Raw genomic sequence first — 27,194 nt, forward strand, 5'->3', positions numbered from 1 at the left:
ATGACAGTGCATGGCTCTGGGGAGACCACAGGAATGATGTACTGCAAGGCTGGTCCCGACCTGTGTGCTCCGTATGTGGGCGTTGTGCTGCGATTACGGAGGCCTGGTGCCTTGCCAAGGCTGCTCCCAGCAAAGCCTATATTGGCTTCCTTGTTACTTTAATTGCCTATTCATTTCTTTAAGTAGCCTGTTGCTTGTTTTGGGGCTTTCCCGGGGGTGGGGCTTCTGCTTTAGCAAGCCTATGTTGGCTTCTTTGTGTATGTAATTGCCCATTCATTTAAATTAAGTAGCCGGTTGCTTTTCAGCTTTGTCTACACTACCCAGCTTTTAGCAACATGACTGTGTCAACACAGTCGTGTCCCTAAAATTCGGGCAGTGTTTGCCAGCTCTTTTGCTGACAACATACTTCCACCCCCAACAAGCGGCATTCGCGTTTTTGGCAGGAGAGCGCTCCTGCTATTCACACTGGCACTTGCCACGGCAAAACATTTGTCTTTTGGGAGGGGTGGGGGTGGAGGTGTAGACATAGCCTTTGTCATTGAAGTATATGGCTTGTTTTTGGCTTGGTGGTTGGCAGTGGGCGATGCCTCCAAAATGGGATTAGGCTTGCTGTAAAAAGGCAGTGCAGCTTTTTTTATCTTGTAGACCTGGGAGCCTGAGATCAGAAGGATTCCTTCATCAAACTAGCTACCGCCTCTTGGAGAGGCAGATTAATTGCAGTGAGGAAACCCCCCCCTCTGTCCATGTAGGATTATAGAGGCCACTCGCCTGCCCCCAGAATACTGGACTCTGGTACTTCTGGGAACGGCAGCATGGTCTTCAAAGTGGCATCCCACGTCCAGCCAAAGCCACATTTGGTTTTATCTCTGTATTGGATGGGGACAAACCTTAGAAAAGCAGTGTCTACACTACAGCTGCAGCACTGTAGTTGAGCTGCTGTAGGGTAGATATAGTGAGTCAGGTGGTGAGGCCACACTGCATGCTGAGAGCAGTAGAGCCAATTGGCGTGGGCACCATGGCTGCAGATGTGGCACAAATACTGATAATTACCATTACCTGTGATTCTGCCTCTCTGAAGATGCCCTCTTCATGTCTGTAGAGAACATGGGATTATTTGCTTACATTTCAAAAATTACTTGCTGTCCAATATTCTGTGCCTCTTGAAGTGAGCCATGTCTGGGCTTTTCTGTCGTGCCCAGAGCGCCAGTCACAGAGTGATCATCAGATGTCTCATTCCCACAACTGCTCAGTTCTAGATTTCTCACATGTCAGTGGTAAGACACTTCTCCAGGCTGGAAACAATGCTCAGGCTGAGCACCACTGGTTTCTGAGGAGGCCCAATATGCCCTTTCATAGTGGAGCATCACACTTGGGGCCACAGGGCACTTTCCATTTAGCAGTCAATTCCCAGTAGTTCCCTTCCATTCCTTTACCTGCATCTGTAATGAGTCCCAACAAAACAACATAGATAGAACTGCTGCTTCCCCTATTAAATGCTGTAACATAAATGCATTGCAAACATGACTTTTTATTCCAGGGCAAATAAGAGTCTGAGACAAGCAGGTCCATTTTCACTTTACCATTAGTTCCAGGGCTACAGGCACACAACATCAGCAACAATGTACTAGAAGAATCTGTGGCCAAATTCAGCTCTGGGGTAAACATGAGCCGCTCCATTGATGTCAGAGGAGTTGCATCTTTCAGTAATAAATTTGGCTACTGGATCTTGCTTCAGGCAAAAATAATCCCTGATTAGTTTAATTGGTGCAAACCCTACCTTTCCCTTGTCTACACTAGTACTTTTGTTGGCCGGGGTGTGAAAAAAACACACCCCTGTCTGACAGAAGTTTCACCAACAAAAGCACTAGTGTGGATAGTGCTATGTCAGCAGGAGACGCTCTCCTGTTGACATAGCTACCACCACTCATTGTGAGTAGTTTAATTATGCTGGTAGGAGACCTCTCTCCCCTATTGGCATAGAGTGGCTACATGGGAGACCTTACAGCAATGCAGCTGCAGTGGTCACTGTAAGGTCTGTAGTGTAGACATAGCCTTAGGAATCAGCACTGGAGCAGCTACACTGCTTGCTGGCCACTGGTTGCTTAATCATTGCTATTCCTAAGTGTAGATAATACCGTAAAAGACAGCACCATTACAGTTTTCACTGTTGCTACCATCCATGGAAGCTTAAGGGTCCCAGTTTTTTCCAGTGTAGACATAGTCCTGGATTCTGTTAGTGTGTTTGCTACTAATTCATTGCATCACTTTGGTAAAGTCCGTTAGGTCTTGTCCAACTCCACTGGAGGGAGCAACAGTTGTATTACTAGTGTAACAAGATGCTGAAGGCCACTGGCATTTTAAGCACTATGTTGTGGAGACCTGCTCTGAGCTGAGTAGATAACTTTATGCTTAAAATGCCTGTGGCTGCCTGGAATCTTACCTGTAGTATTACTCCCATAGTTGCTACCACTGCTGGAGCGGCACTACTCTTAGCAATTATGGAAAATTTTAGTGTAGTGACAGCCTTGTAGTCTGAAAAATGGCTATGCACTTAAATTGTAAGCTCCTTGGGGTAAGGACCGCCTTTTGGTTCTGCTTGTACAGCACCTAGCACAGTGGGGGTCCTGCTCCCAAGGCGTGTACAGGGTACCACAATACAAACAATTCATAACTAATAAGAATAGTACAGATCTGGTGATGGAAAGTTTCACTTATCAAAAATCCCCTAATTTGCAAAAGTATTTTGAAATCTGTCTACTTTAGATTGAATTGTTATGTGCGTGAGGAGATAAACTCTCACACAATTACACTTATTTACTGTTTACTGATTAATAATAAATATATATTAATAATTAGCTCTTATATAGTGAATTTCATTTACTTTGTATTATTCCAGCCTTTTATATTTCTATAGAAAGAAAATATAGAGTTACAATAAAAATAAATTGCTGCATTATAGAAATAGTTTGTTTGTTGGTTGCATCTTTAAATGAACTGTCATAATCCTTCAAACTAAATCTAAAAAAATAAAAGACAAGATCGTTCATGATCTGCAGAGATTTTTTTTTAAAAGTGTACTGAATACAGTTTTCTACTGGGAGATGTTATTGAGTGTCCTTTCTGTGCAATACTCATAGCTTGTGAAAATGGCAGAAGGTTTTCAAAGCAATCAGCAACCACTCCTACATAGAGTGAACCTTGGAAATGGATTTTTGGAGAATACTTATGTCCACTTATACGAAACAGACATTCAATCTCCAGGTACAGAGCCTGACCCATAAAATGATGGTCTTGATTGTAGAACGGGGAGGTGCTAGATCAAGCAAGGCTGTTTTGTGAAATCAACCATCACGAAAGGAGAAGATATGGTAAAGAAATTAAGCAAAGTATTTCTTAGCTGGAAACTGATTCTAATATCTCAGGTAGGTGAATACCAGTATTTTAAAAAATATAACAAATTATCTTTGTCTTCACTGGAAAAAATTGGTGTGTTTTTACATTGAGATAACTAACTCAAGTTAGTGATACTGATGTCAAATTCTAGTGGAGACAAGGCACTGTAGTTTTTACTTTTATTTAGCTAGTCAAGGTCAACCCCAGATATAGGGTATTGCGGTAACAACTACCTGTGCCTTAGCTCCTCAATATAAAATCCTTGTGAAGATATCTTGAGTTAGCTATCTTGATTTAAAAACACATAATTTTTGCTGTGGTGACATAGCCACAATAATATATGTGTAAGTTACATGGCTGTCTTGGGTGCAGACTGAGGGTCATCAAACACACTGATGATTTCTAACTTCCTTGTGTGACAAAGTCAGGCTGGATGGCTGCAAGAGGGTTGTCCTGTTGGGTTCTGGGAAGTGGGTAGGCACCAGCCCACCCACGGCTAAAGGCCCCTCCCCCAGCCTAACGGGAGGGCCCACTGAGCCCGGGACTCAATGGGGGACAACAGAAGAAAAAACAAGGGCACATGTGAAGGTCAAAGGGTCAAAAGTAGGGAATCTGAAGGCGACACTGAGCAGAGAACCCCAGACAGTGCCCACTGCTCCTAAAAGCATCCAGGGAGCCAGGGAACACCGCCCAGAGGAACTCTGTGTGAATGCGTGAACAGATGAAAGAACGAAAACAGGCCCCACAGTTGCAGGCCCCCCCCGACCAATCAGCCAACCTCCTCTCCCTGGTGTTATAGATGGCCACTTTAGCCATCGCTAGGAGAAGGTTAATGAGGAGGTTGCAAGAGGGTAGTGAAAGGGTTGCATATTAGCTCTAGGATGATAAACGCCCTTTTTCCTACAAGCTGAGAAGGGGATAGCTCAGGTCAGTTGGGGACCCCTGAATCCAATGAAGGAATGCCTGAGACCTTTTAAAACCCCCTCCTCTGGGGAGAGAGACAAGCTGCTGCGAGGCTTGTGGCAACAGGGAAATACTGTAGGCTTCTCCAGAGTGAGAGGCAGCTCTCCATCCCATAGAGGAAACAGCCAAAGCTGAGTATCTGCTAGGGGAAGGACTGACACCCCAGGGCAAACAGGACAACACCCCACCCCAGCAAGGGGGCAGGGAAAAGTATCTCCCTTTGTTTTTCTGTTTGTGTGTTTGTTTCCTCTTTGTTTGGTGGAGGTCTACCCTGAAAATATGGACAAGTAAGCACAGAGGGGAAGACAAACACTGTCCAAGTGGGGCGGATTTACCCCAGGCCCTACCACTGCTAGAGGGGGAAGTGCTAAGTGTGGCGAGATGGAGGAAATGCCTTGCCACACTTGCTAAAAGTAGAGAAAAATTCAAGGAAAAGTCTCTGAAATAATATTAACATATATAAATTCTCTGGCGTTCACTAAAGCCTGAGAGACTCTCACCTGTTCTGGCTGTTGCATTCTTCAAGGTGAAGAGGTTCTGAAAGGTTCCTAAGTAAAGGATGTTTAATTGACCCGGGGCTGATATGTTTCTCCTCTGTTTTCAGAGCTGTATATGCATCTCCTGGTAATGCCTCAGGTTGCAACCATACCTGTTGGCAATATCAGCTTTTTCCTTTTTTTCCAGCCTCCAGTGTCTTCAGGATGAATGTTGGTGTAATTGGGAGGATCCGTCTGAGCCCACAAGGGGGGCTGGATCTCCGTCTGGTTATTACTTCCTGGTCAGGAAAGGCCATGTCTGTAACCTCTGCTGGGGAAGGGGTTGCCTTTAGGTATGGTGGAGTCAATGCTTTGACTTCTCTTTTCTCCAGCCTGCTCTCTTTCATCATGCCAGTTGTCTGCTGGGCCTGTTGCGGTGGCACTCTATTACACTGGACAGGGAGCCAGAGGAACACAAGATCCGTCTGTGTCACCAACAGTGCTGAATTGGGATATTTGGGTGCAGGAATGATCTTTGCCACCTGGTCTCTGGAGGAAGGGAAAAGTAAATTCCTCCATCTCTGGCAGCCCCCTGCGGGTCGGTGGGACAATAAATCTTTGTTTCTGGCAGACTGTGACCATTCCCCTATTCTGCAGTTCTTCACCTTGCTGCCACTCTCAACTGCTATTGTACCTTCAGGATCCAATATTCCATGTGTCTCGTAAAGGGGCCTTCACTTTCAAAATTCTTTTCCTGTTTCACTAGCTTAGATCCAGAAAAGATTGTCACACAGTGGGTCAATGTTGTGCTCTTTTTAATAAGCTGACTCTTACCTTCACAATACTTCCAGCCCACTCACTTTGGGGAACCAGAGTTTAAGCCTGACATTAGAACTCCACTCTCATGCTTGAGGACTTGGCTCATTGCATTATAATTATTTTTTTCTTTTCCCACAGGTTCTCATTAACTGAGACATGGGTTCCCAAAGCTGTGACAGCCACGTTCCCATCACTGTTATGAACGGTCCCCCAAACAATTGCCCCTTGCTCTTTCCCTGTCTGTGCTTCGTTTCCAGGAGCTTTTTCATGGTAGAGCCTCAACATGAGCTGTCTTCACCAAGACCCCGGAGATACCGATGAGTGTATTCTCCAAAGGGATGAATGTGGCCCTCATGACCTTTGGAGAGTTGGATACCAGGAAGTGGCACTTTCTGACTGGTGACAGGAGTGACCCTCTATCTCTCTGACTATCGATTACCTCTTTGGGGAGCTGTTGACTGAGAAGAGATTAGCAGCTGGTGAGTTTGGAGACTTGGACAGAGCACCAAAGAACTCAAAATAGTTTAACTGTTCCAGCACTGAACCACTTGTCTGACTCCCACCCAGCAAATGTTCCTGTTTAATACGACTGAGTCCAGCAGACATTCCATTACTAACAGAATATGCACTCCTACTTACAAATGCAAAGGGGACACACATTATTTTCAGAACTCCTTGTCATGTGTATATAGGGCTTAGGTATGTGTAGTACACTGGGTCAGAGAAAAGAGCAGGGAGATGGGTCCAAGCCACAAAATTTGAATCTAGATTTCAAACACTCCAAAATTTGGGCTAGGGTGCCTCACTGGGGTTTTGGCTGAGCCCATTATAAGGGTAGGGGCCATTTGCACATTTCAGATCCATAGCTGGCATTCAAATTTTTATCACCCCCAAAACACTTGTTGGTGTTCTGATCAAAGATTTTGATTTGCAATCACCTGTAATTTTGAAAAGACTGTAATTCAAAGCCCTCTCTGATGGACTGCAACCTTCTCTTGGTGGAGAGGCTTGTGTGGGCTAAAGACCCACAGTGCTGTGTTGTCCGGACCTTTCATATTCCTGGTAGGGTCACCCTTGGCAAGCAGATCTGAGGCGAGGCTCCTGACTAACTGTGGTCCAAACTTCACAGGACTCCAGTGCTGGATCAGGCATATAAGAGGACCTTCTAGTACTCTGTGGCTGTGTAGACGGATGAGGGCTGCAGCAGGAGGGAGGTCCCTGGTTGTCTTGGATCCTCTTGCCACTGAGTCAGGGTTTTCCTTCTGTCAAGTTTCGTGTGGTTACTGCCTGCACATCAGTTTCCCCATGCTAAAAGATTTCACATGCAGGCCTCTGCCAAAGGGCTCACACCTGCCCAAAGCCCTGTGGTGGTGAAGACAGGAGTAGTGATCTCTGGGAGTCTTCGGTCACAAATCTGCACACAGGCGGCAGCCATGTAATGGTCATCTTGTGTTTGGATGAGACAGAAGTGCATTTCGGCAGCAGCGGCTGTGACTGAGCAGGTCTTTTCAGGATCCTCTCTGCTCACCCCAAATGGGGAGGGGGCTAAAAAAGGTGCCCTAAACATAGGCTGTCTCATACTCTTACAACTGGATGGTCGCATCCAGTGGAATCGCTCAACTCCGTGGCCGAAACAAGAGATACAAGACAATGAAATTCGCCACCTGGAATGTCCGCACCCTTATGGACTCTCAGCACAATGAATGCGCAGAAAGAAGAACTACCATAATTGCCAGAGAGCTGGCAAGACTCAACATTGACATTGCAGCCCTTAGTGAGACCCGCCAGGCTGATGAGGGTCAATTAAAAGAGGATGGAGGTGGCTACACCTTCTTTTGGAAAGGAAAACCACCTGAAGAGAGACGCATTCACGGGATTGACTTTGCCATCAAAAATAAGATTACTAGTCAGCTTTTGGAACTTCCTGTGGGGATCAGTGAGTGTCTCATGACTCTTCGGCTCAAGCTCTGCAACAATCAATATGCTACGGTCATCAGTGCATACACCCCAACACTCGATGGGGAAGACAACAAGGAGCAGTTTTATAGCACTCTCGATGCAGTCCTCACAGCCACACACCTAAGGCAGATAAACTCATCCTCCTGGAAGATTTCAATGGCAGAATTGGACAGGACTGCTAACTCTGGAGTGGCACAATAGCAAAGAAGTGTTGGGAAATGTAAACACCAATGGTATTCTCCCCAGCAAATGTGTGGAGCATGACCTGCTCATCACAAATACCATCTTTTGGCAGAGCAAGAAATTTAAGACCACCTGGAAACATCCTCGGTCCAAACTCTGGCACCTCCTTGACAATGATACAGTCAGAGCCTGAGATTACACTGACGAGCCATGAGAGGTGCAAATCATTGTTGGACAGACCATCGATTTGAGTTTGCTAATCCATGTACCTTTAGCTTGCTCACCACACCGCAAACACCCAAAGACTTAAGCGAAAGTGGTACAACATCAAAGCACTTCAAGACCAAGCCTGCTGTGAGACTTTCCAGCAACACCTGTCTGAGGAAACTCTCTAACTTGCCTGATAACATCATTTGACATTTAAGAGCACTGGGATCAATTTAAAAATAACATTCACAGTGCATGTGCTGAAACCATAGGATATTCCATTCATCTGTACCCAGACTGGCTTGATGAAAACAATAAGGAAATCCTAGCATTAATTCAACAGAAAATAAATGCATTCTGTAGCTGGAAAAATGATTCCTCTAATAAACAAAAACATGAAACCTATCACCTGCTCAAAGCCGAATTCCAAAGGAGGCTACGGTGACATAAAAAACAAGTGGTGGCTAGAGAGAGCCTCTGAGATCATAGAATCATAGAATATCAGAGTTGGAAGGGACCTCTTGAGGTCATCTAGTCCAACCCCCTGCCCAGAGCAGGACCAATCCCCAACTACATCATCCCAGCCAGGGCTTTGTCAAGCTTGATCTTAAAAACTTCTAAGGAAGGGGATTCTACCACCTCCCTAGGTAACGCATTCCAGTGTTTCACCACCCTCCTAGTGAAAAAGTTTTTCTTAATATCCAACCTAAATCTCCCCCACTGCAACTTGAGACCATTACTCCTTGTCCTGTCATCTGCTATCACTGAGAATAGTCTAGATCCATCCTCTTTGGATCCACCTTTCAGGTAGTTAAAAGCAGCTATCAAATCCCCCCTCATTCTTCTCTTCTGTAGACTAAACAATCCCAGTTCCCTCAGCCTCTCCTCATAAGTCATGTGTTCCAGACCCCTAATCATTTTTGTTGCCCTTCGCTGGACTCTCTCCAATTTTTCCACATCCTTCTTGAAGTGTGGGGCCCAAAACTGGACACAGTACTCCAGATGAGGCCTCACCAGTGTCGAATAGAGGGGAACGATCACGTCCCTCGAGCTGCTGGCAATGCCCCTACTTATACATCCCAAAATGCCATTGGCCTTCTTGGCAACAAGGGCACACTGTTGACTCATATCCAGCTTCTCATCCACTGTAACCCCTAGGTCCTTCTCTGCAGAACTGCTGCCTAGCCATTTGGTCCCTAGTCTGTAGCGGTGCATTGGATTCTTCCGTCCTAAGTGCAGGACTGCACTTGTCCTTGTTGAACCTCATCAGATTTCTTTTGGCCCAATCCTCCAATTTGTCTAGGTCCCTCTGTATCCTATCCCTACCCTCCAGCGTATCTACCACTCCTCCCAGTTTAGTGTTATCCACAAACTTGCTGAGGGTGCACTCCACACCATCCTCCAGATCATTAATGAAGATATTGAACAAAACCGGCCCCAGGACTGACCCTTGGGGCACTCCGCTAGATACCGGCTGCCAACTAGACATGGAGCCATTGATCACTACCCGTTGAGCCCAACAATCTAGCCAACTTTCTACCCACCTTGTAGTGCATTCATCCAGCCCATACTTCTTTAACTTGCTGACAAGAATACTGTGGGAGACCATGACAAAAGCTTTGCTAGAGTCCAGGAATAACACGTCCACTGCTTTCCCTTCATCCACAGAACCAGTTATCTCATCATAGAAGGCAATTAGATTAGTCAGGCATGACTTTCCCTTCGTGAATCCATGCTCACTGTTCTTGATCACTTTCCTCTCGTCTAAGTGCTTCAGAATTGATTCCTTGAGGAATCCAGGATTTCATAGACCAAGATGATATGAGAAGCTTCTTTCAAGCAACAAAAGCTATATATGGGCCAAGCTCCAAAACCTCACCCTCTTATGTTCCCAGGATGGCTCCACCCTCCTCAAGGACAATGGGGCCATTAAACAATGCTGGAAGGAGAACTTTGAGAGCGTACTAAACCGCAAATCCACAGTCTCTGAAGACACCATTGAAATCATTCCATGATGCTCAACAATGGAACTGTGACTGTATGGATCATTGTTGCAACCAAGGCTCTATAGTGACACCAAATATTTTACAAAGGAGGTCAAGTAAGGTGTCTATGACAAGGTTATAATTATGCTATCTGAATGCATGTATCATTTTGTATTTAAAGTGATAAGTATTGGCTCTATACTGTCTGTATTTCAAACTTGTGCTGTGCTTCTGGGTAACACACCAGACAATTTGGCATCAGCACCCATTAAGGACCGTCAGCTATACAAGTGACCCATTGAGAGAAGGCAGATACACCTTGTGACTCAGCAAGGGACATGCCTATGGAAAGAACTCTAAGGTTTTTCCGTGCTGGGTAGCTTGTGTTTGGAACAAAGAAGCACAAGCCACATGGCAAAAGGACTATAAAAGGCAGCTGCATCGTCTCCATTTTGTCTTCAATCCTGCTTCTTACTTCTGGAGGAACTTTGCTACAAATTGAAGCTCTGAACAAAGGACTGAATGACCTATTCAAGCTGTGAATGTACTCTAGCAACTTGATTTGAACCTGCAATTTATTCCATCACTGCTACAAGCCTAAACCATGCCATTACTGTATGTAATTGATTCCATGTAACCAATTTTAGCTCTCATCTATATTTCTTTCTTTTTATGAATAAACCTTTAGATTTTAAAAGATTGGCAACAGCGTGATCTGTGGGTAAGATCTGACTTGTATATTGACTTGGGTCTGGGGCTTGGTCCTTTTGGGATAGGGAGAACCTTTTTTCTTTTACTGGGATATTAGTTTTCATAACCATTCGTCCCCATAAGGAGCGGTGCTGGTGGTGATACAAAGGAACTGGAGTATCTGAGGGAATTGTTTGTATAAGTTCTGGTTAGCCAGTGGAGTAAAACTGAAGTCCTCTCTGTTTTGGCTGGTGTGGCGTGCCTTAATAGTAAAGGAACTCCAGCTTTGGGTTGTCACTGCCCTGCTCTAAGCAATTTGTTCTGAATTGATACTCTCATTTGTGTTCCGCCAGAGGCTGCATTGTTGCAGGAACACCTTGCTGATCCTCCATCTTTTGAGGAAGGCTGGCATGCCATCACAAGCAAAATCACAAGACACCAGGCCCAGATGCATCCTAGTTTTTAAAGCTGGTGGAACAATACTCCAGCACAAACTTTGCCAACTCCTCAATAAAATCTGGACCTGCGAAGAAATTCCACCTGACTTTAAGAATACTAACATTGTTTCAATATTCAAGAAAGGGGACAAATCTTTGTGTGGGCACTACAGAGGTATCGCCCTCCTCTCCATCACAGTGAAGATCCTTGCCCGGATTCTTCTAAACTGCCTCCTCCCCCTTGCTGAGGAACTTATTCCCGAATCACAGTGTGGCTTCAGACCATCTCGATGCACAACTGACATGATTTTTGTGGCACGACAAATTTAGGAGAAGTGCAGAGAGCAACACTAGGAACTGTTCATGGCACTCATCAAGGTATATGACTCTGTCGATCATGATGCCCTATGGAAGGTGCTGTGTAGGTTTGGGTGTCCACAGAAATTCATTTCCATCATCAGACTACTCTATGATGGGATGACTGTCACCATTCTGTGCAGTGGCTCAGAGACCGAACCATTTATCATTTGCACAGGTGTCAAGCAGGCCTGTGTCATTGCTCCTACACTCTTCTCTATTTACCATGCCGTGATACTGATTGTCATCCATGACCGCCTTCCTGATGGAATCGTGATTGAGTATTTTATGGATGCCCAATTCCTCAATATCTGACGTCTCCAAACAAAATCTAAGATCACAAGAATTGGCATCACTGACCTTCAGTATGCAGATGACTGTGTGTGTGTGTCTCTCTCTCTCTCTCTCTCACACACACACACACACACACACACACACACACACACCCACACCTGCAAATTACGCTAAATCTTTTTGCAGATGCCTATCACAGCCTGGGTGTCTCTCTCAACATCGGGAAAACCAAGGTACTCTACCAGCTCTCATCTGCACAAACTACTCTTCATACTCCACAAATCACTATCAGTGGAGAACCCCTGGAAAGTGTGGACCATATTCCATACCTTGGCAGCCACCTCTCTCAAACAACTAACATGGACACAGGATCTGCTGTGCCAGCACATCCTTTGGACGACTACTCAAACGAGTCTTCAATTATAGGGTTCTGCAGACTGGCACCAAGATCTTTGTTTACAAGGCAGCTGTCATCCCCACCCTTCTCTGTGTGTGAGACCTGAGTAACCTACAGCCCATATCTCAAGTGGCTGGAGTGGTTCTAGCAGCACTGCATCAGGAGGATTCTCTGGGAAGAATCCTCCTGATGCCACTGTGTACATATGCCTGACACTCACCTCCCACAGCAAGTACTCTTCTCTGTTAAGTCAGGGAAGAAGGGCTCACAGAGGGGAGCGGAAGCCCTTCAAAGACATACCTTGAAAAGGGAGGCATCAACCCAACAAACTAGGAAGATTTGGCACGGAACAGAACACACTGGTGCCACACCATACACCAAGCCACAGCCCACTTTGAGGAGAACAGACGTGCTCATGAGACAGAGAAGCAACAAAGGAGGAAAGAAAGGGTGTAATACTCTAGCCAACAACTATGTCTTCTCCAAGATCACACCCATCACTTCTGTGGGAAAAACTGCAGGGCTCTCAGCCACCTAAAACCCACCAATGAACCCCCTTGGCAGACATCATCCTCACATTGGGGGATAGCCAAAGAAGAAGAATTAAAAGTACAGTGCAGGAGGGAAAGCCCAGCAGGAAAATGTAGTTTTTAGCTCTTGATCGGGAGAAAACACATTAATTAGCCTTTTTTTTTTTTGCACTTGAGAGTGGATGGAGATATCACCTACAAGTAAATGTTAAAATGCTATGACTATAAAAGGACAAATTCTGTCCTGATTTACTCCCTGTGGTGTAAATTAGGACAGAATTTGGCCTCACATTTCTAAACCAAAAGAAAATATCAGGGTAAAAATATCTTTTTTACTCTGTTTTGTATAGCACCTAGTACTATGGGGTCCTCGTCCATGCATGGAACTCCTGGGGGTTGTGGTAATACAAATAATAAATAATAGAAATAATAATCCAGTCAATTTTGGTTTAAACCGCGAGTCAGGAAGACTTGATTCAATCATGGATTTCTACATAAAAGTGCATTCTTGTTGGTTGTTATAACCTTACTGCATATTCTTCACAACTCAGAGATAGATGTATTTTTCATTTTTAGAAGGTGCACACTATACATTTTTAAAGTGATTTATTTTGAAAACTTTTTTCAGATTAGTTTTATATCTATATCAGAAAATGAATAATTGTTTGGTTATTTCATTTACCAAAGGTAATTGAAGCAGATAGTTCACCTTCCAATGACTTCATAAATATCTCCAATTCAACAGGTTAATCGTTAGTATTTGAAGGATTTTCTTGCCATGCTGTATTAGGAGGAGAACATTACCAGACAGACATTTAAATTGTTTTATTAAAATAAAACAACAATGTTATGTATTCTGGATTTTTTTATAGCAAACATATAATATTTTAACAAAACAAGCATATGAATTTTTGAATTTAAACATTCAAGTTTTTTTTAAATCAGGTTTGTTTTTGTTAAAATTAACTAAAATAGTTAAATGAAATTAAAAAACAAAAATTAAATAGACTATGTCAGCCAGGTCAACATGAGAAACTTAAAATATTGGCTTCTGCAGCTAAATCAATCATCTTCACCTTCATTTTCCTGTTTTGTTCATAATCTGGAAAAGAAAAACAAGCTTTCCTGCTTTTTCAGGTCCCAAACGATTTCTCAGTTTGGAATGAATTAGTCTGAAGGAAGAAAATAATAATCTTTCTACACTGGCAGAAGAAGCTACTGCTGTTAAGTGAGATTATCACTTCAACAGTCTCTGAATCCAAGTGCTTAAGTGACTTTCACCAGTTCACTGGTGTGACTTTCTTTAAAACATTATCAGCAAACATATATTTCTTGAATGATTCACTCTTAACTCTGAAGTTCATTATAGTTGGCATTATGGGGGGATGATTGCTGGATGTCCATGTCATAGCCAACTCCTCCTCTTCAGCACTTAAGGTTTGACCCTGGTACCCAGTATTGAGAATATTTGCAAGAAAATGAGCTGGAGATAGTGCTTGTCCCATTCATTTTTTTTAATGCTTGTAATTTAAATCTGTTGTTGCATATTTCTCTTTTTAAGATTTCACTCAGTTCCTTCCAGATTTCAACAGTGTCAGCAATAAAACAGCTGTTTCCCTGCATTTTGTTCAAGGCTACAGAAATAGGCTTTAGGATACTCAGCATGTGTTCAACATTTCTCTTAAGCCCAATGTTGAGAACTTATGGCTGTGACAGTGCCATCTATTTTTTCATGATTTGGGTCACAAACGGTCATCAGCTTAGGCCAGTTCTTGGTATAGTGCTCAAAACAGTCCACTACAGAGTTCCATCACACATCTTGTGGGAGAGTTAGCTTGGTTCCTCCCACTTTTTTCAGAGCAGCTGCTGCAAAGTGTTTGTTACGGAAGTATTTTGCCATTTCAACAATATTAGCCTTTATTTCTGGAACACTGAAGTCTTTGGCTAGGAGGTGCATCAAATGAGCACTGCAACTGTATGTTATTAGCTTGGGACTCTCGTCTAAATTTCTTCTCATCTTGGATACATTTGCAGCATTGTCTGTGACCAAGCTGCATACTAGACATTTGAATTTTTTTTCCACAGTTTGTTATAGCTTTTACTGCTACTTCTTGTAAGTATTCTGCTGTGTGTGCATTTCCTGATGTATCAATTGTTTTTGTAAGGAAGACATTCCCTTCTTCTTTTGTCACACAAGCACTTACAACAGGATCATTGTGGATATTGCTCCACCCATCGAGACGCGGGTTAACAATTTTACCCTCTATACCTTTTGCACACTACTCAGTTTCTCTTTCATACACTTTATGCAGCAATTTGTCTGCTACATCTGCTCTGTTGGGTCGACTGTATCCTGGTATCTTAATAACTGAACCATGTTAATGAAGTGTGGGTTCTCAATCATACGGAAAGGAGTTTGTTGCATAAACACAAACTTATCTATGGTTGTTTCTCGATGATGGAGGCTTTTTGTTTTTTTTGTTTTTTTTTGCTGCAGGTGCTATACTGTGGCTATGTGACATACATGATGTGACTGAAACACTATCATTGGCAGATAACTCTGAAACTATAGAAAATGATGGTGATCTTGAAAGTGGATAGTCTTCAGAATCCTTTATGTTGAGGATGGATTCTCCTAAACAAAATAAGTCAATGCAGTTATTTAATTATTATTACCATACTGCTCATTTAGTATTACTCATTGCATTCACTAACACTCAGTACTACTTTAAAGATGAAATTGTAAAAGGAAGATCTGCCTATTTCAGCTATTTATTTTTTATCACAACTGAATCTAAAATGATAGTACCATAGAGTAACAACTATAATTTTTGCTCAAACATGAGAATTCAAGAATAGTCCAGAAGGAAGACAGGCAGTCCTTAAGGAAGAAGTATGAAATAAAAAAGTTTACCAACCTGAAGATCCTGCATGTTCGGACATGTTCCTTTCATCATCTTCAATACTGCTTCCTCCTGAGAAGGAACACTTCTCATGATGATGTTTCATTAGGGCAACCAGGCCTTGCATTTCTTTGTTGCACTGTTTGCATTTTGCATGCATGCCTGTCTTACCCACAGGTAGAGGAACTTCATTGAAATATTCCCAAACTGGGTCTCTTTTACTGCCTGCTGGGAATGGTAGATCTCAAATCAATGAAGGCTACACTCAGAAAGACCAAGACTTCTAGAATATGCTGCTCAAACAGTTTCACTTTTGTTTCTACTGCCTATCCCTCCCTTCTCACATTTATCTCCAGAATTCTTTGTCCAGATCTATGAATCTTCTATTCGTTGAACTTTTTGAAACTTCTCACTTCTAGAGATAGGTAAGGGATTGACTCTACACAAATTTGCAGAGGGACAATAGGGTTGAGGTCTGTTGTTTCTCACCTCCTATATATTATTTATTTAAAAACATTTTTGCTATTAACAAGCATGTTATCTCTGGAGACACAAATCCACAGTTTGAGAACTTCAAAACTGAGCATCTCTGATGGTATCTTCTAGACTAAGCACTGAGTCCCATTGGGTAGATTGAAAGATTAACCTAAATCTATACAGAAGCCCCTGGAATCCCATAAGATTGGGTCCCTAATCCATGAACTATTGGAACTCCTTTACAAAACTTTTCTTAAATATTACATGACTATATTGTCTCATACTATAGAATTAGAATTTATAATCCCTATTCCATGATGAAAAGGAGTACTTGTGGCACCTTAGAGGCTAACCAATTTATGTGAGCATAAGCTTTCGTGAGCTACAGCTCCCTTCATCGGATGCATTCCTGTAGCTCATGAAAGCTTATGCTCAAATAAATTGGTTAGTCTCTAAGGTGCCACAAGTACTCCTGTTCTTTTTGCGAATACAGACTAACAAGGCTGCTACTCTGATTCCATGATGAGATATCTTTGAGCTATAATGTATCTTAATTAAAACTATCTTTAGATAGGTGTTTTTTTCTCCTAAAAAAACATTTTATTAAAAAAAAACTGATTTAAATAAAAGAAATTGATTTTTTTAAAGAAATCATTGATTTTTATCCACCCTGATAAAAATCATCTTCTCATGTGTTCTCTAACTATCACAATACACAAGTTTACTAACTTAAGAAGGAGAAATTACTGAGCACAGCTGATAGAGAAAACCATTTGTAAGGTCCCTGGATGCTCAGTTAAAAGGTTTTAAAACACCTACAATTATTAAATCCCATAATACATATTGTCTGTGGTTTTCAGTGTTATGCTATTTTGAAGAGTCAGGAACATAAAGCAAAAACAAAGAGATCTAGTTGAACCAGAAGCCTCCAACTCAGCACAAGTGTTAAAGCATTTATGAAGTAGTTTGGTGAAATTGTCTGAACTGGTGGTACTGGTTGCTATACTGTATAGGCTTGAGAATCTGGTTTCTCAGAAAGCGGTAAAGAGTCCTGTGGTACCTTATAGACTAACAGACGTATAGGAGCATAAACTTTTGTGGGTGAATACCCACTTCGTTGGATATCCAGATTAACACGGCTACTCCTCTGATACTCGTTTCTCAGAGTATGTGTACAGTGTGAAATACAACCACCAAAAAACCACTGCAGTGAGTCCGAGAGCCTAGGCCAACTGATTTGGGTTTGCAAGGCTATGCTAGGAGCTAAAAATAGCACAGTAGGCATTCCCACTCGGTCTGGCATCTGAGCTCTCCATGTTTCAGAGCTCAGGCTCCAACCCAAGCCCAAACAACTGCAATTTTTAACCCTGTTAGCTTGAGTCCAAACCAGTCCATCCAGGATCTGAGACTTGCTGTCATGGTTTGTTTTTATTTATTTTATTTTATTTTCCAGTGTAGATGTACCCTCAGAGGTTGAGAGTGCTGGTGCTTTTATGTGGATTGTGCAGCGATTGTAGGATGGAAGCAGAGTGGAAGGTAATCACTTGATGGGTGAATCAAGGCTTCATATGCATCCCAGAACTGGTGTCTGAGTAAGTGACTCTGGACTTGTCCACACTTAAAGTGCTACAGTGGCACTGCTGTGTTGCTGCAGCTGCGCCTCTGTAGCACTTCGGTGTGGACACTACCTATGTGCCAATGGGAGGGATTCTCCCATTGGCATAGTAAGTAGTCCGCCTCCCCAAGAGATGGTAGCTAGATCGATGGAAGAATTCTTCCATCAGTCTAGTGCTCCCCACACGGGTTGGCTTAATTACATTGTTTAGGGGGGTGGATTTTTCACACCCCTGAACATAGGAATTATGCCAACTTAATTTTCTAGTGTTGACCAGGCCTCTGATTATGCTCAGAGGTTATTCTGGAATCAGAGAACTAGCCTTGGATTCTCATGCCATGTCTACACTACAAGCACAACATCAGCACAGCTGCAACTATGCTGCTGTAGCACTGTAGCATTAGACACCTGCTACAGCTGCAGAAGGGGTTTTTCCATTTCTGTAATAAATCCACCCCCTCAAGAGGTGGTAGCTAGGTTGACAGAAGCATTCTTCCATTGACCTAGTGGTGTCTATACTGGGACTTTGGTCGGCTTAACTACACATTTTTCACACCTCTGAGTGATGTAGCTAGGTCAACATAAGTTTTAGATGTAGAATAGGACCAACTGTGCTTGGCAGATGGGGATGTGGGTCTCATTATTCATTCACTGAAACACCCACTATCAGCTTTTGTATATCCCAGCACTGGTATGTGGATGTGGTTGTAGGTGTGAAGAGACTATGAATTCCTGTCACTGTTTTAATCATCTTGTGAAATCACTTTAGTGGTGTCCATTGCTTTTGCAGAAGAATAAGCCATAATTGCATGTTTCATTAGGTTCTCCTTTCCATAAGCCCTGGAATGACTCTGTCACTTGGTCCCTTTCTATGTCCATGTATGAAATATACAGTGAGGGTGCTGAAGGATCTTCTCAAGCAACCTGGACCAGATGCCACTAATGTAGAGCTGGTATACCCTGCTCAAGATAGAGCCTACATCAAGGTATCCATCCTGTGATGGGTTCAGTCACAGAAACCTGTTTGGGACTGCCACCTGATGCGCCTTGACTACCTCTGAGCCTGTTTTCTCTGCTAGCTTGGGACTTCAGTACCTTGCCTTGTTTGAACCAGATATGCTTGCCTGCTGCAAACACAGATCCAAGTCTGAACCACATCCCACACAAGCTGCAGGCTTAACTGAAAACAGCTGAAGAAGTACTCCTGTCTCCAGCACTCAGATACCCAGCTTCCAATGGGGTCCAAATCCCAAATAAATCCAATTTACCCTGTATAAAGCTTATACAGGGTAAACTCATAAATTGTTCGCCCTCTGTAACATTGATAGAGAGATATGCACAGCTGTTTGCTCCCCCTCCCCCTGGTATTAATACATACTCTGGGTTAATTAACAAGTTAAAAAGTAATTTTATTAAATACAAAAAGTAGGATTTAAGTGGTACCAAGTTATAATAGACAGAACAAAGTGAATTACCAAACACAATAAAATAAAACACTCAAGTCTAAGCCTAATACAGAAGGAAACTAAATGCAGACAAATCTCACCCTCAGAGATGTTCCAATAAGCTTCTTTGACAGACTGGCCGTCTTCTAGTCTGGGCCCAATCCTTTCCCCTGGTACAGTACTTGTTCCAGCTCAGGTGGTAGCTAGGGGATTTCTCATGACTGCAGCGCCCTTTGTTCTGTTCCACCCCCTTATATAGCTTTGGCACAAGGCAGGAATCTTTTGTCTCTTTAGATCCGCACCCCTCCTTCTAAATGGAAAAGCCCCAGGTTTAAGATGGATTTCAGTACCAGGTGACATGGTCACATATCCTGTGAGACCCCAAGCCTTCATTCTTCCCAGCCTGACTCCCAGGAAGGCTTGCAAATAAACAGAGCCATCTACAGTCAATTGTCCTAATTGATGGGAGCCATCAAGATTCCAAACCACCATTAATGGCCCACACTTTGCATAATTACAATAGGAACTCAGTTATATTTCATATTTCTAGTTTCAGATACAAGAATGTTACATTTATACAAATAGTATGACCACACTCAGTAGATTATAAGCTTTGTGATGATACCTTACAAGAGACCTTTTGCATGAAGCATATTCCAGTTACATTATATTCACACTCATTAGGATATGTTCATAAAATCATCTGGAGTGCAACATCACACATCCCTCCCCTATTCCTCTGTTTTCTTCACTCCCTGTCTTTTTGAGTCTAGGTTTGGACAGACATTGAGAAGTTGCTCAGACTTGTGGCTCTCTCAGAGCATTGCATTTTATCCACACATAAGAGACAGGTTCTTATCTAAACTCATGTGACCAATAGGAATAATAGAGATAATGAAAAGGATAACAAACCATGGGGATTAAGAACTTGCATTTCTTTAACTCTGGACAATCACTCATCAAGTTCTCCCAGCTTTAACCATCATGGCCTGCACACCACCATTATGGTCTCACATCTCAACTGCCATTCTGACTAAAGTATTATCTATGCTTGGGAATAATCCCAGCTCAGCCACTGGTAGCCAGTAATCGTGTGGCTGTACCATGTAGACAAGAGCAAACTAGAGTTGGCACTGATTGAACTAATTACAATTTATCTCACTGATATCCAGGGGTACACACTGACTAGTTCAGTTGGTGGAAACTCCTTTAGGTCTTGGTCTACATTTAGGAGGCAGCACTGATGTATCTTCATTGATGGCTGAGCTGGAGCTATTTCTGAGTGTGAATGAGGGCTGAGAAGGACTAGACAGGACTCCCTTTGAAGATCACCACCAGTCAAATGGCTGTTGGGCAGTGGAGGGCCCTCACTTCTCCTAGGACATTATTTAATTTGGGCAAGCAAATGGCTTTTGGAAGAGCTAACTTCAAAATGTGTCTTGCTTCAGAATTTGGCCATCTTTCCACCCCTTGGCTCAGCTGGACAAAGTTAGCTAGGAGGGATCCTCCCAAACCTATCAGATGCAGCTTGGATAAGGTTCAAGGACCAAGGTTTTTAAGGCCCGGTTTGACAAAGCCCTGGCTGGGATGATTTAATTGGGGTTGGTCCTGCTTTGAGCAGGGAGTTGGACTAGATGACCTCCTGAGGTCTCTTCCAACCGTAATCTTCTATGATTCTATGACATCCTGTTGACAAGAGGATGGGACAGAGGTTGCAAGTATTGTAGAGATCAAGAAAGAAATGCAAGAAAAGTAGATTGTCCAACAGTATCTATTACCTATCCTGGAGCATGGAGCTTAAATAAGAGCATGGGGGTGTTTGGGTATGGGTTTTGGTTTAGGTCATCTCTAAATCGAATGATACTTCAAAGGCTTAAAGTATTATATTTTTACTGGAAACATATTCTAATATACTTCTCCATGTGGTAAGGATGCAGTGGGGCAACTAACTAAAAAAGGTTAAGGGGTGACTTGATCACAGTCTGTAAATACCTACATGAGGAACAAATATTTGATAATGGGCTCTTTAATCTAGCAGGCAAAAAGGTATGACATGATCCAATGGCTGGAAGCTGAAGCTAGACAAATCAGACAGGAAATAAAGTATACATTTTTATCAGTGAGGGTAATTAACCATTGGAACAATTTACCAACAGTCATGGATTCTCGATCACTGATAATTTTAAAATCAAGATTGGAGGTTTTTTCTAAAATATTTGCTTTAGGAGTTATTTTGGGAAAGTTCTATGGCTTGTGTTATACAGCAGATCAGCCTAGATGATCACAATAGTCCCTTCTGGCCCTGGAATCTGTGAATCAATGGACTCAAGGTTTTCTGGGATGGGGAATAAAGAATTCAACTTCCTCTCCTAAATGTAAAGTCACCTCCCTCCCTGCCCAATAGTGGGAGAGAAATTTAATATCCCAGAAAGAAGGGATACTGTCCTAGTCATATCAGCTTGTCCTAGAGTGAGGACAGTCATGGGGGATGCCTTGTGGCATTAGAACCATGTGATACTGGGATTCCTGCCACATAATTTGGGTCAGATGTAAATCAGAGGACATGGGGGCCATGATTCTAGCCCATGTAGTTATCAGCACTCAAATACCAGCTGTGTCAGCCAGTCATGCTCTCTTGGTTGTCAGGGTCTGTCCCATATGATGATCTCCTCAGCAGCAGAAGCCACCACAGCATTCTGCCAGGGCTGGGCACGCAGAACTGGGGCTGAGAGTGACTATGGGCCGACTTCGAACCATTCCAGCATCATCACTCACTTTAACCTGCAGGTGGTGAGAGTGGACCTAGGGTTTCAGTGTTTGGGTTTTCACATCTGTCTCTTAATGCATTTTCTCATGTTTATTTCTTTGTCCCCTATAAATTATGTTCAAATGTAGCCAACTTACCATTGCTAAGTGTTAACTGAGGAAGTGCTAAGACTTGACCTAGGAATTGTACTTGATCAGACCAGTGGTTCATCTAATCCAGTATCCTGTGCCTCACAGTGGCCAGTACCAGATGCTTCAGAGGAAGGTGCAGGAAACATATCTGAAAGCTTTGCTCTTTTCCATTCTTTCGGACTCTCAAGCCTCCCTTTAGATTGTGAGCCAATCCTTTGTCTACCTAGCTTCTGGTAGCAGAGTCTGCAGAGTCAAACAAGTTCCCTGCTCTGCATGACTCTGGAGACTCTCAGATCCTGGCGCCTCTAACTAACTGCCTCAGTTCTTTGAGTTCTAACTGATTTTTCCTGTCTCTCTCACAGCATCTCCATAAATAGCCTAATCCAGTCTGGTGCTAGCTGAAAATTGTGGATCTTCCTGGAGCAGAGAAACTCCCACCCCACAGGTTCTCAGTGAGGTTAAGAGAGAAGCCTCTGCTGAAGAAGTCCCTGGTGGCTTTCTACTGGGTTGTCAATCAGCTGGCAGGTTCCCCATATCCAAATTGAATGATCAACTACAGGTGAATGTTGTCTTAGTGGCCATTTTTCTGCATTCGGGGCCAGTGTACGATCTCTGTCACACTTGTGTAAACCCCAAGTAACTCCATCCTAGTCAATGGATTTACACTGTTGTGACTGAGCTCAGAATCTGGCTCACAGTGTATAAGCTGCACCATGCAGGCCTTTCCTATTATATGGTCTGCATTCATGGAATGCCGTGTATTAATTAAAAGGGCTGCACAAGCAGGATGAGAGATGGTATACAAGCAGTTTAAGTAAAAATTCTTTACTGCTTGATGGCCTAGTGAGTAAAATATTGTACTGTCTTGTAAAAGGCCTAAATTGGGGAGGAATATATTGTCTGTTTCTTGAGCAGGCTGAAACTAGGGGTGTTGTGAAGATGATGCTTAAGAGAGGGTGGAGGTGCGACGGGCGACCTCACTCAGGCCAGCTCAGGTGTATGCTGCTGGAGCATAGTCAGGAAGACTTGGGACAACACATGCAGGAAGCATCTGATTGAAATGGGGTAAAAGAGATTAAATAGCCCAAAGCGTAACACAGTTGTCCCATTCAGCCAAACTAGCTGTTTCCATAGGCTGGGGTTCTCAGAGGAACCACAGGGAGTTAAGTGCTAGAGCTGGGTGGGAAATGGTTTTCCCATCTCTAGAGGGGGACCCAGAGGAGTGGGATAATAAGGAAGCCCTCCTTTTGCAATACGTAAATGATCTGTTAATTGCCACTGTGGGCTTAACCCCTTGCCTTAAAGCCACTGTGCGTCTCCTGAATTTTGTGGGACTCCAAGGATATCAGGTAGCACAAAGTAGGCTCAGATTGTTCTCCCGCAGGTACAGTACCTCGGGTTCTACATACGGCAGGGGGAACGCCAGCTTTCAAATAAAAGGAAGAAAGCCATATGCCAAGTTCCTATCCCGAGTAATCGCAAGCGGCTCAGAGCATTTCTGGAAATGGCAGGCTTCTGTAGGATATGAATCCCAGAGTTTGGACTATGGGCTAGACCCCTGTACAACTGTGTAAAAGGAGCAGACCATGACCCCTTTCATTGAACCCCAGAGGCTGACAGGGCATTTAAAATCCTAAAAAAAAAAGCTAATGAAAGCCCCGGCTCTAGGTCTGCCAGATCTCTCCAAACCATTTCAGTTGTATGTACATGAATGAAAGGGGGTGGCTCTGGGAGTACTCACACAGCTGCTAGGGGCATGGAAACATCCGGTGGCATATTTTTCTAAACAACTGGACCAAGTAGCCAAGGGCTGGCCAGTGTGCCTGCGGGCAGTGGCAGCCACCGCCCTGACCCTGGCAAAAGCAGAGAAACTGACACTAGGGGGAACAATACAGGTTTTTACACCACACATGGTACGTGCTTTACTGGATGGTAAGGGCGGCCTCTGGCTCACACAAGCGCGTATAGCAAGGTACCAAGCAAAGCTCTTAAAGAACCCTGAGATCACGCTGCAGCCTTGTCCATCCCTTAACCCTGCCACCCTCTTACCAGAAACTGAAAAACAGAAACATAACTGTTTAAAAATCATAAATACCCAATATTCTAGCCCCCCGGACTTGAAGGATGTGCCCCTCCCAAATGCAGATTATGAGTGGTACACTGATTGTAGCAGCATAGTAATAAATGGGCAAAAAAAGGCGGGTTATGCTATTGTGACCCTCAATAACACCGTAAAAGCTGAAAGTTTGCCTGCTGGGACCTCTGCCCAGTTGGCTGAGCTAGTGGCCCTGACCCGTGCACTCAAACTGTCCAAAAAAAAAAACGGGTCAATATTTTTACTAATTCCAAATATGCTTTTAGTGTGCTGCATGCTCATGCTGGCCTGTGGAAGCAGAGGGGAATGCTGACAGCCCAAGGCTCCCCAGTCAACTACGGGCCCCAAATTCTCTGGCTTCTAGAGGCAGTGCAACTCCCTTTGGAAGTGGCAGTGGTACACTGTAATGCCCATCAGAGGGAGGATCAAGATGTGGCTAGGGTAATGCCAGGGCAAATAGAGAGGCAAAGCATGCTGCCACCCTGATGTCCCCTCAGACTGAGAACACCTATATGTATGCCCTTATCCCATCAGTGAGGGAGCTCCCGACCCCTCAGTATTCTGGAAAAAAGAAACAGCTAGCTGACAAACTTGGTCTCCAGGAAAAGGAGGGGTGGCTTCATTCCCCGGAAGGGAAAGTCCTCTTACCAAAGGGCCTAATTCTGCCAATATTACAAAAATTATATCAAACCACTCATGCTGGGAGGGAGGCACTTATCCAACTAATGGGAAAGTACTTCATAACCTCCAAACTCAAACCCCTGGCTGCCCAGGTACAGGCAAAATGCCTAGTCTGTCAAAAAAATAACCCCCGACCAGGACACCCAGTACCACCAACGGCCCTGGAACCCACTCCAGGCCCCGGATGGGTGTGGTAAATAAACTTTACTGAGTTTCCCCGGACCCAAGGGTTTACGTGTCTCCTTGTTATAGTGGATAGATTCAGCGGATGTCCGGAAGCCTTTCCATATCGCAATTGCACTGCCAGGACAGTGGCTCTCAAGTTTGTTAAGGAAATTATTCCTCGCTTTGGACTTCCTCAGTAAATGGAATCTGACAGTGGAACACACTTCACGTCAAAAATCGTCCAAAGCATCTCAAACGCTTACAGATTCCTTGAAAACTCCATACACCCTAGAGACTGCAAGCCAGTGGGGTAGTGGAGTGGACCAATCAGACCCTTAAGCGATATCTCTCAAAAGTATGCCAGGAGGCCTCCCTACGGTGGCCTGATGCCCTGCCCCTAGTTCTGCTCTGCATCCGTGCTCTCCCAAAGGGTAAATTAGGGCTCAGTCCCTTTAAAATTATGTTTGGAAGGGCATGGCCTATGAATGGTACACCGGTTGTGTCAGGGGGAAAGTGGAAATTGGGAAATGGGTTTCTGTCTCAGTATATGTGTTCTCTGTCTGCTGTTCTTTTGTCTCTTCACAGGTATACTAAGGATTCCCAGCCTCTACCCTTGGACTCGCCCATCCACTCCCTGCAGCCTGATGATTCAGTGCTCGTACGTACCTGGAAAGACGAGCCGCTCCAGGAAAAGTGGAAGGGACCCTATACCGTTCTGCTGGTCTCCCACACGGCAGCAAAGGTTGAGGGACACAAGAATTGAATTCATTATACCTGGCTGAAAGCGGTGTCAACCCCCACCCCCCGGCTGAAAGGTGGACTGTGCATTCAGCCCCCTCCACTGAGAATCTTGGACTAAAATTACTGTTTAAACAGCAATCCGCCAAAAAGGCAAAAAAAAAAATAAATGAAGGGGTATATTTTATTCCCCATCTTGGCCATGTGCAGTACTGCTGTTTCAGGCATTATACCCGTAAATACCTGGCTGGCACTGGCCCAGAGTGCAGTGAACGCAACGTCGTTCTCAAAGAACCTTATTCTCAGAGAGTAAGGCAGCAGCTCTGGCCTTTTCTTTAGTTGGTATCTCTGGGCTTGTGGTGCATAATTACCACGCAGTAGAGCACCTTGCCAGCACAGTGGCAAAGGCCATTAACTTAACCTCAACTGTCCTGGCCCAACTCTCACATGAGTTAGGGGAAGTACGTCAGGGTATGCTACAAAACAGGCTGGCTGTGGACTATTTGCTTCTACGCCATGGTCACCTATGCCAGGAGTTTGCAGGCATGTGTTGCTTTAATATAACAGATGCAGGGCCATCCGTAAAAGCTGATTTACAACGCCTAAAGCAGCTGGTAAAGGGCATTCATCAGCAAACTGGGAAAAATTGGCTAGACTCTCTATTTTCTGGTTGGGGCCTTTCCCCGTGGCTAACTGAGTTGTTTAGCCTATTATTTAAGTTTTTTTCCCCTGTATTAATCATGTTATGTTTACTGTATTATATGTGGTCCCGTGTAAAAATGCTTATTTTGCATAGTTTTAAAAATTTTAATTTTATGCATAGCCCGCTAATAAATAAATAAAAATAAAAAAACTCAAGCAATAAAAATAAGTATTCTCAAAAAAGGGAATTGTTGAAGACCCCAGGGCATGGCCACTAGTTAAGTTGGGGGGATAGAAGGCCATAAGAGTCGAGGAAGTCTCCCTGCTGAAGGCCTAAGGGCTTCTTCACAACGCCCTTTAATAGAATTCAGGCCTGGCTGGTTTAAGTAAGCTCTTTTGCTCTTAAAACAATGTTGCAGCCGCAAATAATGCCTTATAGTGTAAGGTTTGCTGACGCCAAGATAAAAATAATAGGAAAGAAACAACTACAAGGCCAGACAAAATGTGCTGGTTGTTTAAGTTGCTAAAAATGCTTATTAAAGGTTGCAAAAAAATAAACATTGTTGTAACCCATATAAGGAAAGCAAAGTATTTGTGCAAAGTTTTAATTGGCTAATGTGTAGTGCAGTAGCATTAAAAATATAAAAATATATGTAATAACCTGCTCTAGCGTGCAGAATTTAAAATTCTATTCTCCCTGTACCTTGTTTGCAGCTGCAAATAAACTTTTCTGCTTCTCCACCCCATTATAATTATTAAATAAAGCATACTGGGTAACAAACCCCTGCTGTTGTTTTGCCTCTCAGCACTAGGTGCCGGCAACAACACTATGCGGTTCCACTGCT

General features: G+C 43.5%; 1 protein-coding gene across 5 annotated transcripts in view; it reads left to right on the forward strand.

Annotated features, from left to right (window-relative positions):
- Nucleotides 1-27,194, forward strand: part of CCDC78 (coiled-coil domain containing 78) — a 57,056-nt gene that overhangs the window by 1,517 nt on the left and 28,345 nt on the right. The window contains exons 1-6 of one of the 5 annotated variants that reach the window (XM_084641446.1): nt 3,153-3,422; nt 5,041-5,185; nt 5,790-6,130; nt 17,524-17,606; nt 22,391-22,587; nt 25,555-25,711. In XM_084641446.1, coding sequence (XP_084497572.1) covers nt 22,574-22,587; nt 25,555-25,711 — 171 coding nt within the window. In that variant the 5' untranslated portion in view covers nt 3,153-3,422; nt 5,041-5,185; nt 5,790-6,130; nt 17,524-17,606; nt 22,391-22,573. Of the gene's footprint in view, nt 1-3,152; nt 3,423-5,040; nt 5,186-5,789; nt 6,131-17,523; nt 17,607-22,390; nt 22,588-22,607; nt 25,712-27,194 lie in introns of those variants that run through there. The other 4 variants (XM_084641448.1, XM_084641447.1, XM_084641449.1 and 1 more) reach the window with 4 other exon arrangements.

The sequence above is a fragment of the Lepidochelys olivacea genome, assembly GCF_965140295.1.
Source record: "Lepidochelys olivacea isolate rLepOli2 genome assembly, chromosome: 10".
In the NCBI taxonomy this organism is placed as follows: domain Eukaryota; kingdom Metazoa; phylum Chordata; order Testudines; family Cheloniidae; genus Lepidochelys; species Lepidochelys olivacea.